The 17,773-nt window shown below is 43.7% G+C and overlaps 1 protein-coding gene across 1 annotated transcript; it reads right to left on the reverse strand.

The window, feature by feature from the left end:
- Positions 1 to 1,014: 1,014 nt before the first annotated feature.
- LOC306984301 (histone-lysine N-methyltransferase set-1-like) lies at positions 1,015 to 16,911 on the reverse strand. Its single transcript, XM_079585527.1, has 6 exons — positions 16,805 to 16,911; positions 16,112 to 16,253; positions 14,484 to 14,670; positions 14,175 to 14,246; positions 1,458 to 1,499; positions 1,015 to 1,361 (listed from the first exon to the last, which is right to left on the reverse strand). The coding sequence occupies exons 1-5, from the start codon at positions 16,908 to 16,910 to the stop codon at positions 1,485 to 1,487; spliced, it is 522 nt and encodes a 173-aa protein (XP_079441653.1). The 5' UTR covers position 16,911; the 3' UTR covers positions 1,015 to 1,361; positions 1,458 to 1,484.
- Positions 16,912 to 17,773: the final 862 nt, after the last annotated feature.

The raw sequence follows: 17,773 nt of genomic DNA on the forward strand, positions 1-17,773 counted from the left end.
ATGTTAATCAATGAGTGCATCACACCGGGAGCAGGACAAGCAGGAGCGTCGCGTGAGCAGCAGTGAAGCGCAGAGTCTATTTTTGCTGCGTTGCTCACACTCAATTAAAGTGAAAGCACACTTTTTTTGATGTGCAAAATAAATATGATTTCACACAAAAAGTGCCAAAAATGCACTGAATTTGCATGTCTAGTGTGTTTTAACAAGAACTGGAATAGGCTATGTCAGAAAAGAAAATGAAATGACTCAAAAATATTTATAGAAAATTCACCCATTTAAACTTGTTTTTATTATTCAGTTTGGGTAGAAGTATATGGTGTTTTATATATAAAAAAAAAAACATATAGAAAATAAATGTGTGTGCTGTTCAGTGGTTAGAAAAAATGAAATCGGAATCGGCTAAAATCGGTATCGGCGGGTCAACCTCGGAAAAAATCGGAATTGGATTACAATACAAAATTGTAATCGGTACATCTCTAACCATTATGGGACTAAAGTGCATGAGGGAGTGTGCCTCAAAATGACCACAGCAACACACTGGAAATAAAACCAAATTAAATTGCCTTCCAGTAAATGCATGTATTTGTAAATTTCTTTCAAAACAGTGTTTTAATAAAAGTAAATAAAAGGATGTCTTGAACACTCTTCTGGCCCAAAAACACTTTAGAGAACAAAACCCACAGACATTAAAGGTTGTATCAGCGATTTCAGGCCCAAACATAAATGATCACATTCATCTAATCTTTCCTAACAATCCGCTAGCTGGCCGCCCCATAAGTATGCCGTCCAAAAACCGCATCTCTGTAGGCAGCCTAGGCTCTGAGATCTGCACACAAAAACAATGGGTTTCACCAACCACCAAAACCAAAATAAACAGTGTTCCAACCAATCACCGACAGTTCCAACCAATCACCGCAAAATCTCAAACCACAACACCCCCACCTTTTGTGTGCAGATCTCAGAGCCTAGGCTGCCTACAGAGACGCGGTTTTTGGACGGCATACTTATGGGGCGGGCAGCTAGCGGATCGTTAGGAAAAATTAGATGAATGTGATCATTTATATTTGGGCCTATTTTTGGGCCTGAAATCGCTGATACAACCTTTAATGGAAGGCAACACTGATCTCTCGAAGAACTCTAAGATGATTTCTTTTTCAACATCAAACCTCGGTTCCTCACGAAATCCCTTATATTTTGGGCCGTTCTTTCTCTCAGAACAGGGTCCTCTGCAGTCTTGCACTGCTCACACTCTGCCTTTGTTGCAAGGTGTCCCTTTGAAATATGGACTCTGAAATGTTTCATGACAGCATTCACTTCATTTGGGCTCCATGGCCTTTTCACTATTCTCCTCAATTTGGTCTCTGTAAAACAAACAAACAAACAAACATACATATGTATACTATACACCTATATGTATATACATGGAATAACTTTAATATACCCAAATGTTTAAATACCTCTGGTGTTCTCAGTTTCATCCTGATTCATTTGGCTTTTTCCTGAGGGGTAAAAAGAAACAATTAAAATGTATTCCAGCCCTACAATCTAAACAGTTTCGGACCATGTGAAATATCAGCAGATAAGCACACAGGGAAAACTAGTCTCTGGTCCTGTGTAACACGAAAAGGACCACTTTACACTGAAATGTTTTTTGGTGAACGGAGTAGTATTGGATGAGTTGATCAGAAAGATCAACACCTCCCATATTCTTGTTGTATTCAGTGACAGGGGTTGGGCATGGAATGGATTTGGTGTTCCAGCCTCCATCCTGAGTTCTTACCCTCCTCTGAACTGTGTTGCCAGAGAAGGCCGGGTGAATTGTGGAGCAGACAGAGACTTCCCGAGTGTCCATCCACTAAACGAAAACCAGAGGGCCGTCACGGATCCACCTGATGGTGCCCCTAGGATCCTTTTTGTTCATGGCATTTGTGGTTGTGCGGGGGCATCCTCGTCTCTGTTGTCCCTGTAGGTGCCACATGCTCCAAAGTTCATGCTGTAGAGATCCATGAATAGCTTTGGACTTGTGTAGAAGTTGTCTACATACACATTGTAGCCACTCCCTAGGAATGATTTGCTCATGAGGGACATAACCGAGTCGTATGCCAGTCCTACACCAGAAGCAAACACAGACTTCCCCGTGTATACAGCAAAGTCTAAAGTGTACCCAATGCTGCTGTCTGCCAGCACAAAAAGTTTGAAGCCCCACTTAGTTGGCTTCGCCTTCATATATTGCGTCATGCCAGTGTGAGCCTTTGTTGGCACCATCCTCTCGTCCACTGAAAGGTTCTGCCGTGGGCGATAAAATGCTCTGCATGCATGTTTGATGTCATCTAAAAGGGGCTTCAGACGAAACAGCCGGTCATAAGCTGGTGTCCCTCTCTTCCGGTCGTTGTGGACATCTTCATCAGGGTTGCTCATGTGGATGTTCCAGGAAATTACCTGCTACCTGTCACGTGCCATCACTGAGTGGGGAAACTGTTGGCTGAAAATGGTGTTTGTCCTCCAGTAGTCCCGGATATTTGTCAGTCTCACCAGTGCAAAAAAGAAAGTCAGTCCTAAATATTGGAAAAATTCTTCAACAGTTAATTTTTTCCAGGAATATTTTTTGCCACTGGCAATGTTTTTTTTGCAGCGTCTGTGTATGTGTTATTACACAAAGTGGTTGCTGCACTGTCACTGACAAAAAGTTTGAAAAGGTCCAATGGTGTGTATATGGATGATGTCCTGGCTTTATTGTTGGGACGAACCTTTTGGGCACTGGAGGGATGTCTGGCTGACTCTTACTGTTCCATGATGGAGTTGGGGCTGCTGGCTGAGGTGATCTAGATCTCGACCTTGTGGATTCAGGACTCTGTCGACCCCTCAAGCTGCCGGATCTGGATCTACATAAACAAATTTCCGCACACAGGAAGACAGATGTTATGGTAATATTTTACATATTTTTTAATCACAAAAACGAACGTTTGCATCAAGTGAAAGCATCAGGCACATTGGCTACCTACATAATAACCTGTTTTAAATTTAAAATGTTCAATGCCTTCGCGCTGATGTGACCGAGCCCGACCCGAACCCGAACATCATTTCTAAATATCTGTCCGAACCCGGCCCAGCCCGTCGGGTACCGGCGGGTCCCGTCGGGCTTGGGTCGGGTATCCATCCTCTAGCCTATTCCTGGCAGCTGCTGGGATGCCAGCTCCACTTCTGCTGCAGCATCGCAGCCTTCCACTTCTGCTGCAGCATCCGTGGAAGGCTGCGATGCTGCAGCATCCGTGGAAGGCTGCGATGCTGCAGCAGAAGTGGAAGGCTGGGATGCTGCAGCAGAAGTGGAAGGCTGGGATGCTGCAGCAGAAGTGGAAGGCTGCGATGCTGCAGAAGAAGTGGAAGGCTGCGATGCTGCAGCAGAAGTGGAAGGCTGGGATGCTGCAGCAGAAGTGGAAGGCTGGGATGCTGCAGCAGAAGTGGAAGGCTGGGATGCTGCAGCAGAAGTGGAAGGCTGGGATGCTGCAGCAGAAGTGGAAGGCTGGGATGCTGCAGCAGAAGTGGAAGGCTGGGATGCTGCAGCAGAAGTGGAAGGCTGGGATGCTGCAGCAGAAGTGGAAGGCTGGGATGCTGCAGCAGAAGTGGAAGGCTGGGATGCTGCAGCAGAAGTGGAAGGCTGGGATGCTGCAGCAGAAGTGGAAGGCTGGGATGCTGCAGCAGAAGTGGAAGGCTGGGATGCTGCAGCAGAAGTGGAAGGCTGGGATGCTGCAGCAGAAGTGGAAGGCTGGGATGCTGCAGCAGAAGTGGAAGGCTGGGATGCTGCAGCAGAAGTGGAAGGCTGCGATGCTGCAGCAGAAGTGGAAGGCTGCGATGCTGCAGCAGAAGTGGAAGGCTGCGATGCTGCAGCAGAAGTGGAAGGCTGCGATGCTGCAGCAGAAGTGGAAGGCTGGGATGCTGCAGCAGAAGTGGAAGGCTGGGATGCTGCAGCAGAAGTGGAAGGCTGGGATGCTGCAGCAGAAGTGGAAGGCTGGGATGCTGCAGCAGAAGTGGAAGGCTGGGATGCTGCAGCAGAAGTGGAAGGCTGCGATGCTGCAGCAGAAGTGGAAGGCTGGGATGCTGCAGCAGAAGTGGAAGGCTGGGATGCTGCAGCAGAAGTGGAAGGCTGGGATGCTGCAGCAGAAGTGGAAGGCTGGGATGCTGCAGCAGAAGTGGAAGGCTGGGATGCTGCAGCAGAAGTGGAAGGCTGGGATGCTGCAGCAGAAGTGGAAGGCTGGGATGCTGCAGCAGAAGTGGAAGGCTGGGATGCTGCAGCAGAAGTGGGAGGCTGGGATGCTGCAGCAGAAGTGGGAGGCTGGGATGCTGCAGCAGAAGTGGGAGGCTGGGATGCTGCAGCAGAAGTGGGAGGCTGGGATGCTGCAGCAGAAGTGGAAGGCTGGGATGCTGCAGCAGAAGTGGAAGGCTGGGATGCTGCAGCAGAAGTGGAAGGCTGGGATGCTGCAGCAGAAGTGGAAGGCTGGGATGCTGCAGCAGAAGTGGAAGGCTGGGATGCTGCAGCAGAAGTGGAAGGCTGGGATGCTGCAGCAGAAGTGGGAGGCTGGGATGCTGCAGCAGAAGTGGGAGGCTGGGATGCTGCAGCAGAAGTGGGAGGCTGGGATGCTGCAGCAGAAGTGGAAGGCTGCGATGCTGCAGCAGAAGTGGGAGGCTGGGATGCTGCAGCAGAAGTGGGAGGCTGGGATGCTGCAGCAGAAGTGGAAGGCTGGGATGCTGCAGCAGAAGTGGAAGGCTGGGATGCTACAGCAGAAGTGGAAGGCTGGGATGCTGCAGCAGAAGTGGAAGGCTGGGATGCTGCAGCAGAAGTGGAAGGCTGGGATGCTGCAGCAGAAGTGGAAGGCTGGGATGCTGCAGCAGAAGTGGAAGGCTGGGATGCTGCAGCAGAAGTGGAAGGCTGGGATGCTGCAGCAGAAGTGGAAGGCTGGGATGCTGCAGCAGAAGTGGAAGGCTGGGATGCTGCAGCAGAAGTGGAAGGCTGGGATGCTGCAGCAGAAGTGGAAGGCTGGGATGCTGCAGCAGAAGTGGAAGGCTGGGATGCTGCAGCAGAAGTGGAAGGCTGGGATGCTGCAGCAGAAGTGGAAGGCTGGGATGCTGCAGCAGAAGTGGAAGGCTGGGATGCTGCAGCAGAAGTGGAAGGCTGGGATGCTGCAGCAGAAGTGGAAGGCTGGGATGCTGCAGCAGAAGTGGAAGGCTGGGATGCTGCAGCAGAAGTGGAAGGCTGGGATGCTGCAGCAGAAGTGGAAGGCTGGGATGCTGCAGCAGAAGTGGAAGGCTGCGATGCTGCAGCAGAAGTGGAAGGCTGCGATGCTGCAGCAGAAGTGGAAGGCTGCGATGCTGCAGCAGAAGTGGAAGGCTGGGATGCTGCAGCAGAAGTGGAAGGCTGCGATGCTGCAGCAGAAGTGGAAGGCTGCGATGCTGCAGCAGAAGTGGAAGGCTGGGATGCTGCAGCAGAAGTGGAAGGCTGGGATGCTGCAGCAGAAGTGGAAGGCTGGGATGCTGCAGCAGAAGTGGAAGGCTGGGATGCTGCAGCAGAAGTGGAAGGCTGCGATGCTGCAGCAGAAGTGGAAGGCTGCGATGCTGCAGCAGAAGTGGAAGGCTGGGATGCTGCAGCAGAAGTGGAAGGCTGCGATGCTGCAGCAGAAGTGGAAGGCTGGGATGCTGCAGCAGAAGTGGAAGGCTGCGATGCTGCAGCAGAAGTGGGAGGACCCTCCTCAGCGGAAGAATGGGAGCTTTCCTGTCTGGCTCGGGTGGGTGGGCTGGTGTCTTCATTATCATGACTGTAAAACAAATAAAGCAAAATATTAGATCATACATATCAGATCAATTAGTGTTTTTGTATTTGATTTCTCACATAAGATAACAATGGCTGAGATTGCTACTGTACCCCCCAACCCACCACAGCTATAATATTAGCACTCTCTCCCCAGCCAAAAGGTGTGACCAACCCCCCACTACAACATCCTTGAGACATTCTCTCCACAGCTAAAAGGTGTGACCAACCCCCCACTATCCTTTGTTTGTCTGAGTTTACCTAGAGATACAAACAATGGCTGAGAGACAAAGTGTAATCCACAACTCTTACTACTCTGTAACAAACATAGAAAACGAAATACTACTTTTACAGAACTTATTATTACATATTTAGAAAATTTATATTTTATAATATTCGTTTTTTTTATATACTTTTACAGTAAATAAATAAATGGAACTTACTCTTCAGCAGGGTCTAGACCATCCTGGTAATCGAGTTCCTCATCAGTCAAATAGCTCTCTTCTCCAGAAAATCCATCATCCTCCATGGCATCAAAAAAGGCCAGCGCTTGATTTAGATCCATGTTTCTCAATCTCTGACGATCCATTATTCTCCGTGTATTCTTCAAAACTCGCGTCTCTCTGTGCGTCTCTCTCTCCCCTCGAAACCACTGTGCCGTGCGTCTCTCTCTCTCTCTCTCGCTCCACAATATCAGCCTTGGTTCATGCGTAATGACGCACACCAACGTGGACGACGGATCAGCCTGTCATTGGTCAACAACCTCACGCAAAGAATCACGTGATATCCAAAATGGCAGCTAGCATCGAGCTAGCGGCAAAAATGACAGAAAATGTATAAATTATGGACATCAAGTGGATAAAACTTGGATATAAGCGTTTGGATTTATTGCTGAAACACTCTAAAAGGACGCATAAGTTCCAGGCTGGATAGAAAAACTTCTGTAAAGGCTAGAAAGACACCAAAGACACCCCCGTGACGGCTAGCTCGTTAGCTTTCTGCTGCAAAAAACGGTAAGAAAATCAATCAAATAATATAAATATTTATCGGAGGAGTCGTGTGGCGTCGTGGACGATGCCGTCGGGCTCAAAGGGTTAATGCAAATGGGTGGAGTGTCTGTTCCGGATGGCTCCTGGACGCCTTCCCGGGAAGGTGTTCCGGGCGCGTCCCACCGGGAGGAGACCCCGGGGAAGACCTAGGACACGCTGGAGAGACTGTCTCCCGGCTGGCCTGGGAACGCCTCGGTGTCCCCCCGGAAGAGCTAGAGGAAGTGGCTAGGGAGAGGGAAGTCTGGGCATCTCTGCTTAGACTGCTGCCCCCGCGACCCGGCCCCGGATAAGCAAAAGAAGATGGATGGATGGATTTGTTTTAGACAAATATGCTTGCACTCTGTCACCAACTAGATATATTTAAATTAATGAAGGCCACTTTTCACTGGTAACAAAAGACATTTAGCATTATCAGGACCCACAAATATTCCCCCACTGCATATATATATATATATATATATATATATAGTAGTTTAATGTAGTATTGACACTAAAACTCTGTAAACTTGATTGTTTCCCCTCAAACAGTAACTTTTATTTTTGGGTGTCCTATACACAATACATATTGTCACTATCCACAATATATATTGTTGCATTTTTGTATTGCGATACATTGCTTAATTGACAGCCAATCGGAATCAATTCTGCTATAACATGCTTCAATATATAAGCGGCAGTCAAAGATGCGATCACAATAAACAGAACGTTACCGTCTGCTGGTTGGACCCTAACACAGTTATGGTTAGTGTGAATGGGCCTTAACAGTTTACATCTCTGTGACTGAAAGTCACAAAGCATATCCAGATTGAAAAGTGTGCATATTGGGTCTACAGCTTATCCACAATAAAGAAGCAGCCGACACATACCCAAAGCAACATCTTTTCCTCAAACCCTATCCCTGACATGACGGTCCTCGTAGTGGAGAACTGTCCTTACATTTCAGGTCAGTGTCATGCCCATCCCCCAACGCACGAGTTATGAAAATGAATGAACCGAGCAAGGTACATTTTACTCGAATTTGAGACGTCACAACAGGGTCTTTAAGACGACAGTCCACGTCAACCAGTCTAGTATGGTGCCCAACCATCCTACACTTAACATTGCCTGTGTCAAAGAGAAGAAAACAATGAAGGAACATGCGCTCACTTTGTTAGGGGGGTAACAGTTATAAGACCCGAGACCAGATATGATGAAAGAAGACCAGGAGTTGTGAGGTTCAATCAAAAAGATAAAAATTTACTGAAGAATAGTTTGCAGTTTCATCGGTAGAGCGAGCGTCAAAGTCTCACGAGGAGGTCGCAAGCCAACTCCCCCTTACACAAAATCATACACCAATTATACCATTTTACAAGGGCAAGCATCGCATCATCATACATCTGATTGGCTAAGAGAATATAAGACCATAAACAATTTCACACATGTGAGCAGATAAAAGGTGCCTATCGCCATTGGTTAGGATAGCTGTCGCCAATCCTTAGATTTAGGTCAGAGTTGACCTAACTGTTAGAGGAGAGCGCCGATGAGGATGAGCGTTGTGTCCCAAATGCCTACGTAGAAAGTCAAACACACACACACAGAACACCACCAAATAACATCGCCAAGGCCGAAGAGTGCTTGAGCTCTGCATTATCAGTTAACCAAAACATAGCTCCTCAGGAAGAAAGGCAGAGAAATGGCATTGCTCTCTAGAGAAAATATATGATTTCACAAGCACAAAAGAATATAGAAATGATTATGTGATAATGCATATATTTGATTATTGATTTGTATAAAAGTAATGTAAGCATTCAAAAGGATATAGAATTAAATATATATATGACTGAAGAGACAAGGGATTTTGACCGACCCTTCAGTCCCCCGTTTTAGACCTATGTGGGGCCCAATACCGCCACGTCTGGTCTAACAAGTGAGGTCACTACGGAAGGTGGAGTGGTGACAAATGCTTCCCTGGCGGGTCACAAAAGTCTCTTCGCCTCTTTACGGACATGCTGGAAACTAAAAATTCCAGTCCCCATTCCGAGGCTCTCCCACCTTCCACTCACAACAGGGCATCAATGTTGTTCTTCCTCAGTTTATCGATCAGGCGGTTTGTCAGCTTGATCAGTCTGCTTTCCTCCTCGACAGGATTCAACTTACTGCAAGCAGACCTGCAAATATATGAGAAGAAGAAACGAACACACATACACACACAAAAACATAGAAGAGCCAACCCACGCCTCCACTTCTATCCCACCAACCTTTTTGCATATTGAGGGTATTACAGGGATAATTTGGGGAGTGACCAAGCCAAAAGGTCACCGTCTCATTTCCGTCCAAGTGATAGCAGCGATCATTAACGTTCTGATACATGGTTGGAATTAAATTTAGACCCTCAGTTGAATTTAGGCATGGGTATTGAACCCATGATGGACGGTTATAAATCTCCTCACAATCCCAGTGAGTGGAGAACGCATGGAGTCTACCGGTCCAAATTGAAATCTGAATCCACATCAGGAATGATAAGGCTATTATAATCAAAGCCCCAAACGAGAGAGGGAGTGCCAATCGAATGATGGCCCACCTCACTTTCAGTCGTTTGGTATTTCGCACTTCTTCCTAAAGAATTAGCAGCTTCAATATATCGTCGGATTCCGCCATCTGTAATGATAAAACATTGTTACAGAATTTTACACTATCACACATATAAACGACAGACCTTTACTGTTTACGAGATAGTTCGTTATTATGATGCGGTGATTTGTTTGGAACCTTTATCGAGTGGTTTCACCTGTGACCAATGTCTCCAGACAGTACCCAGAACCCCTCTGTCAAGTAAAACAGATGTATTAGTTGTCAAGAGCACCTGGAAAGGTCCATCAAATTTTGGACCTAGAGGAGAAACAATCTCTCTTTGCAACATTACACTGTCACCTATTTCAGGCAAGGCCGGCATGTCTTTTTGCTCAACATTATCTCTCTCTGCTTGTCGGACACTGACACTAACTCGTGTATCGCGTAAACAGTTATCCAAAGCCTTCAGATAATTTTGCAAAGCATCTTTCAACGGCCCGGACGGTCCCTCATGTTGCAGGGGAGCATCCCAAGGCAGTCGCATGTAACGACCTGTCATTATTTCAAAAGGACTGATCTGAGTAGTTTTGTTAGGGCTGGCTCTCATACTTAAAAGAATCATTGGAACAGCTGCGTGCCACCCCTTCCCCCACTCCAACAATCTCTTTCTCAATGACGTTTTGAGTGTTCTGTTTGTACGTTCAATGGAGCCGCTAGACTGAGGCCTAAACGGGATGTGGAAGTGTTGTTTCACTCCCATCAATTTATGAGATTTTTCATTACCTTTCCCGTGAAATGTGTACCCTGATCTGAATCAATTTGTAAGGGTAAGCCCCATCTTGGGAAAATTTCATTCAACATTATTTTTGCAGTTGCGTCTGCAGTGCAGTTTCTCAGTGGAAATGCCTCCACCTATCTGGAGAAAAGATCAACAATCATTAGAATGTATGTGAACCCTCCACTAGGGGGCAATGAACCTATGAAATCAATTTGGAGGTGTGTCCACGGACCCTGAGGTCGAGGGGCATGTCCTAAGGGAATTTTCAGCTTTGAGGAAGAATTAACCTTAAGGCATACTAAACATCTCTTACAGAAATCATTGCAAGAAGCCCTCAGCCTTGGCCACCACCAGGTTTTTTTGAAATCATTGCATGTAATTTCTCAGGCCCTGCATGTGCCAACCCATGATACAAGGACATAAGTTCCGTTCGAGCAGAAACAGGGCAAACAAAGCGTCCATTAAATTTCCAAAGTCCTTCAGAAATTTTCTGTACTCCTAACTTTGTCCACTGTTCTATCTCTTCAGGGTCATCCTCTGCATAAAGTTCAAAAATGTCTCTGGAAGTTTCATTCTCCTGAAGGGAAAGAGTCATCACACTCACACATGATTCAGTCAGTTTTGCAGCCTCTCTGGCAGCAGCGTCTGCAGCGTGGTTCCCTTTGGCTTCCGGGGAGCTGTCAGTAGCGTGCCCGGTGACTTTGATGACTGCTCCTTCTGCGGGAAGATCACAGGCATTCATAAGTTCTTGTACCTGCTGTTGATGTGAGATAGGAAGTCCTGCAGTAGTCAGAAATCCCCTGCGCCTCCATACGGGGCCGAAGCGTGTACCCTGCTCATGAAAGCTGGAGCCGTCCACGAACAAGTTCATAGCATTAGACAGGGGTTCAGATTGAAGAAGGCTTTGGCTGTCCGCCTCGATCAGTCGGGCACAGTTGTGTGCAGTTCCTTCTTCTGGAAGCAAGGAGGCAGGATTGATAGCAGTTTCAATGTCAATTTGTATGTCCACATTTTTACTCAAGAGAGTGGTCTCCCATTTGGCTCGTCGTTGATTAGAGATGGAGCCTAAACGGGTATTTGTTAACAGTTTCAAAATCTGGTGTCTGGTGTGCAGTATCACCTTTTGATGTGTCACAATGTCACTGCCCACTCTGCACAGTCACATATCAACAGGCACGGATGTTGCCCTGCCATTGAAACAGAAATAGGAGCAGAATAATATCCTACCATCCCATACGAGTTCCGGCCCAGAACCTTTTGACCCAGAGCAGCGGAGTAAGACCGGGTCCCCACCCATGTCCATAGGTGGAAAGGCCTGCTGGCATCGGCATGTCATAATGCTGGGGAGGAAGCAAGAGTTTCTTTGATACTCACGAAAGCCTCCTCCATCTCCTCAGTCCAGTCGATCAAATCCGATCCAGGTCTTCCTCCTTTCAGTGCCTCTGTGAGTGGTTTAGAGAGTTTAGTCTATTCAGAAACATACTGGCGGCAGTAATTCAAAAGACCCATCACTTGCCTTAAACCAGTGACAGTGTTTGGCTTTGGAAGTTCAATAATAGCTTTAACTCGTTCGGGGGGGGATGCGTCGGCCACGCACCCCCACAATCTGTCCCAGATAAGTCACTTCAGGTAATGCTAGCTGTGCTTTCTTCAAGTTCACTTTGACTCCCCCGTTTTGGAGGGCCTTCAAAACAGTCAGCTCCCTCTCGTGCTTCATTTCTCAAAGGGTATTGTCTTTTGGCTTCATGCAAGGGACCTGGAATGCTCAGAGGCTGAATAGAATCAGCCACTGCACATCTCTCCTCATGGTGGGGGCCAGTCTGAGATAAGCGAATTGTTTCATTGCAGCCAAGCACTAGCTTATTTTTAGAAAGCAAAACATCAGCTTCAAGGTTTTTCAATATGTAAACACCAATAATTGTCCCTACAGTGTTTTCTCCTACCCAAAATTCAGTCTAATATACATTTTCAGAGTTAGAAATGGTTAGAGGGACAGAAACAGATTTGTGATACACCTGTTTGCCATTTAGACCTTCTATATACAAAGTTTCAGAAGAGATTTCAAGATCGATTGGTTACAACAGCCACATTCAACAGTCCGCGCACCTCAGTATAGGGTCCATCATACTGGTTCTCAGTCTGACCGGCTAAAGCTGCCGCCTGAACAGTCTGAGAAGAGATGGTGGGGGCGGAGGGAGCACGAGAGACCGTCTCACATTTCGCAGCTCTCTCAGCCTGATCACACACTGCCTTTAGACCTTCACTCAAACTGCACAGATCAGATCCTATCTCTCGTCCGATAATTTTTGTCATCCTATCACGTTGAGCAATCAAGCTGGACCACCCATTAATCATGTTAGGGATTTTTTTTTTTTTTTTTTTTTCAGGAGTTATTGGTATACCACCCATCTTACAAATCCATGAATAGGGCAAACACGGATAAAAATTTGACTTTATCAGCTTCTTTTTTTGTTTGCAGCCAGTCTTACTGCTGTGTGATTTTCCAATCAGAATCAAACCCCTGACTGACCATTTTCTTGAGCTGTGCGTATTTCTTTGATTTGAGCTCGTCAGAGCAGAGCTGTTTACAGCGTTCGCTCTCTTCCATTTGGTCAGGACTTTTTTCTTTATTAGTCATTCTTATTGGTCACAGATGAAAAACCACCACAAGAAAAAGATTTAGCAGCCACAACAATAAATTTGGCGGAAAAATACGTTTAGCAACAATAGTGAGACTTCTACACAATGAAACTGCAAATTATGTTTCGCTTCCCAAGTCAGATATACTGGTCTCTGCCAATTTGGGTCACACTATATATATATTTATTTGTTTGGGACCGTTCCTGATGCATCCCTGGCAAACAACCCTATATTTTACTATTTTAATTTTATTTTATTGATTTAACTAACATCTTGTTCCCTATCTGCCTGAATCACTAACTTCGGGGATCCCCTATCTGAGATGGAAGAGATTGATCAGGTTTTGCGGTGCCACTGGACCTAATCCAGGGACGCCCTCTGCTGGGGTGGTGTACCACACCCGTATTGCCCCACTGGGCCCCCACAGAGTGCGTTTCACTTTTGCTGTTTTAAACAAAACAGCAACCCTTTATACTCTCGTAGTATAAATAATCTTCACTCGCCTCGTCGGAGTGAAGCTCTCCCGTTCCCCTTCAAAATCTCTTCCAATCAGACAGCCCTAATACTTAATAAAATCTTTCTACCTTGTTTGCTGATTTGCCAGAGATGTCACCACAGAATGGTTTCCCGCCAATCCTCCACCAAACTGTTAGGGGGGTAACAGTTATAAGACCCGAGACCAGATATGATGAAAGAAGACCAGGAGTTGTGAGGTTCAATCAAAAAGATAAAAATTTACTGAAGAATAGTTTGCAGTTTCATCGGTAGAGCGAGCGTCAAAGTCTCACGAGGAGGTCGCAAGCCAACTCCCCCTTACACAAAATCATACACCAATTATACCATTTTACAAGGGCAAGCATCGCATCATCATACATCTGATTGGCTAAGAGAATATAAGACCATAAACAATTTCACACATGTGAGCAGATAAAAGGTGCCTATCGCCATTGGTTAGGATAGCTGTCGCCAATCCTTAGATTTAGGTCAGAGTTGACCTAACTGTTAGAGGAGAGCGCCGATGAGGATGAGCGTTGTGTCCCAAATGCCTACGTAGAAAGTCAAACACACACACACAGAACACCACCAAATAACATCGCCAAGGCCGAAGAGTGCTTGAGCTCTGCATTATCAGTTAACCAAAACATAGCTCCTCAGGAAGAAAGGCAGAGAAATGGCATTGCTCTCTAGAGAAAATATATGATTTCACAAGCACAAAAGAATATAGAAATGATTATGTGATAATGCATATATTTGATTATTGATTTGTATAAAAGTAATGTAAGCATTCAAAAGGATATAGAATTAAATATATATATGACTGAAGAGACAAGGGATTTTGACCGACCCTTCAACTTACTTTCTGTTTCACTGATGAGGAAGGATTCACACTGCATTCAGTCACAGCCACTGATGTCTCGTCACACAATTCCTGTAATTATGAGAAAGACAGGTACAACACTGAGGCAAGGATGTTTGCCAATTGGTCACCGCAACTAATTCTAGTATCAACCAAAGTCTAAATATCTAGTGTCCCTTTCATTGCTCCGTCGTGCACAAAGCAGACATGCAGAATTTTAAAAAAATAATCTGCATCATATAAAAAACTAACATTCATGAAATACAGAACATGGTTGACTTTCAGTGATAAATTATTTAAGAGACTCACCCTTAAACGCCAAGGCCAAGAGGAATCCCCATAGTTGTATGTGACCTCCTCATCTGGAAAGATATGTCTTATACTAAACAGACACAGGTGTGGCCTTCCGTCAACAATGACTGTCTTGACTTTGCAATTTGGATCATTCACCAGTCGTCCAAGTGAATGTCCACCGTACTCTTTTGTTGCATCTATGCTGTGATAAAAATAGTGCAGTAAGAAACTTAAAACATAGACACACACTGAAACATACGGTTCTAACTGAACATTTGGGTTAGGCTAACCTTGGCCTATTTAACCTATATTCAAATACACATTGTGAAAGTTAACTTGACTTCCTAAGAATTTAATAGGTCAGATGATCCACTTAAGGTAAAAAAATAATACCCCAGTTGAAAAATAACCATGTTATTGATTATCACTAACTAATAAGTTCCTCATGTTATGAGAACCATAGCAAATCTGCTATTGTAATAGTGCTGCACGATTAATCTTATCGCAATCGTAATCGCGATGTCAAGCCTGTGCAATTATATGACGCAAAATGCTGCGATTTTATGTAAAATAAACAATGGGCTGGTACGCAATTAACGCAGCATCTGTTATTTTTTGTCATCCTTTGGCTAGTGTTACATGATAATGCTCTCATGCGATTGCTTAAAACCATTAATGCGAGACAAGTCAAAAGAGAGCGCGCTGATTCGCTGAATGTCCGACTGTGACTCATAGAAAGACATGCGCCAGAAATACAGTTCTCTTTCGCGCTTGAACGAACAATAACACACAATTATGCCAAAATGTCGTTTGTCGAGTATCTTCATAACATAAGAGCAGTCTTATGATGGACGTATAGAGTTGTGAGAGAATGAGGCGCATGTGAGATCCGCGTCTCTGTCAGCAGCGGCTGCTCTTAAAGGGCCAGCAGCCAAAGCTTTCTGTCAGTAAAGTTAATCAAAGAACAAAGGGGACAGAGAAAATTACTCACTGCTCTTGACTAAAGAACTTATGTAGCTTTAATAATAGTCTATTTATTATGTTTGATAACTTTATTAAATTTCTGTATACCTGAAAGACAGGAAGGGCACAGGTAAATATGACATTTATTATGGGTTTATGTGAGGATTATTTGAAGTTCACTTAAATTAAAAGCTGTTATATTTAATGAAGTCTAATAAATGTTTTTTTATTTTTTATTATAGCTTTCAATTGTAATGATGGAATCACTGTAATGTTGGATGGCTATAATTAATGTTTTTAATGGGGGTGGATTAATTTATATCCAGACATCAATGGCTTCAATGTTATCAATCATTTAGTTGTTGTTGCTAGTTTGAGTTGAGAAATACACATTTCAGAATTATCACTAATCTGTGTGTGCATTTTGCTTTAGATCCAAGCAAGTAGACTCATGAAACCATTTGTTTATTATATCGCAATTGCATATTCCAATTGCAATATTGACCTCAATCGCAATATGACATTTCCCCCAAATCGTGCAGCCCTATATTGTAATAATAATAGTAATAATAATAATCATCATAATCATAACTGTTTTTATTAGAATGACATGCAACTAGTTTGCTCTGAATATGAACCAAAAATAAATAAATAAACCAAAAAAGAAACAGCCAGCTTACCAATAACTGGTTCCATTCCATGTGAAGTCAAACAAGTAGTTGCCTTGAACATCTTTAACATGTTTACTTTGAGAGAGAATCCCACGGTATTCAACAACAAAGGTGGATGGTTCAATGTGCTCAAGTGCAAACACACCTCTCCCTAAAAGAGCAAAATAATATATAATAATACAAATAAAACATGAATCCAAGTGCACCTATATGTTACACAGCTAACCAACCTATCCTTTTAAAGAGTTAAATCCTGTAAAACTGTGTAATGTAATATGAGGTGCAAGAAAAAATAAAATAAAAAATAAAAAAATAAAAAAAATCAAGCATTGGTTTTCACTGTGATATAGTCTACTAGTTGAATTTGGTTGTAACCAAATTAGGTACAACAAATAAAATAAAAATAAATACTTAACTATGTATACAGAGAATAATGTTTACATTATTCTCTGTATACATAGTTAAGTATTTATTTTAAAATAATAATAATAAAAAAATTGTTTAAAGTTTTTTTTTTCCATCTCTTAACCTTTATGAAAAAAATAGCGGCTTACCCAAGGGTAAAATGTGTGAATTTGAAAGATCATGTCCAGACTGCCAGCAATAGGCCTACTTTTCATTCTTACAAGTGCATGCCTACTTTATGATTTGATTTGCCTGCAGTCTGAACATAGTCAAATTGCCTTGTGGTGCACAATTTACCTTTGAATGTGTTGATTTGTCGTCCCTCAATGAAGGCTTTGTCTTTGCCCGACAATATGTGTTCTTTTGCATCCTGCTCAGGTTTTATTCTCTTCTTTCTTAACATGTTGACTGAAAACATTCCAGACAACATAATTAGTATGTGTGTATATATATAAATATATATATATATTAGATAGATAGATAGATGCTTTATATACAGTACATTATTGTCAGACTGTAGTCTATATCAATAAATACAACATTTTACACATAAATAGTTGATAAGTGAGGTTTTGAGGCTTGCTACTTATGATAAGAAACAGTCTCCGATTTCAAATTCAGTCCATTTTAAAGGGCACCTATTATGACATTTAAAATGTTCCTAATGTTGTTGTGGGAGTCCCCAACAACAGTTTTACATGCATGCAATGACAAAAAACACTTTTGTTTTCGTATAATATGCATTTATTTTTACCTGATTTGCTCACCGACTCCCAAATGAATCGTTCAACGACTCGTTTTTCAAACCCCTCCTTTGCGCGACGCTAATCTGCGTTGATTGGTCAGATGACCCAGCAGTGTTTACAGAGATAATACTTATTTTTAACACGGAGTGCAATGATGCTTTTATCAATTAAATTGTATTATAATAATGATTATAGTCCACTGCTTTATAGTTTGTAGTAAAAAACGAAAAATAAGATAAAGAATTTAATGTTATGTTAGCGAGCATAGCCCAGAGTTCATATTGTAAAAGCACAATCAGTCTTTGTTTGCGTTAGCCTGATTTTTACAAAAAAAAAAATGCAGTTACGTTACTACGAGGTATTATTCTATTCTTTAGACAACTCCGAAAACAACGACAAACACTTCACATATCTCAATACAATTGTCATTGAAGACCTAGAAGCTAAACGGTGCTTACACAACAAACAAAATAATTATTAAGCATGCTACATAAAATATAAAAGCAAAAATTATTAATAA

This window comes from Phoxinus phoxinus, assembly GCF_949152265.1.
Source record: "Phoxinus phoxinus genome assembly, chromosome: 17".
In the NCBI taxonomy this organism is placed as follows: Eukaryota; Metazoa; Chordata; class Actinopteri; order Cypriniformes; family Leuciscidae; genus Phoxinus; species Phoxinus phoxinus.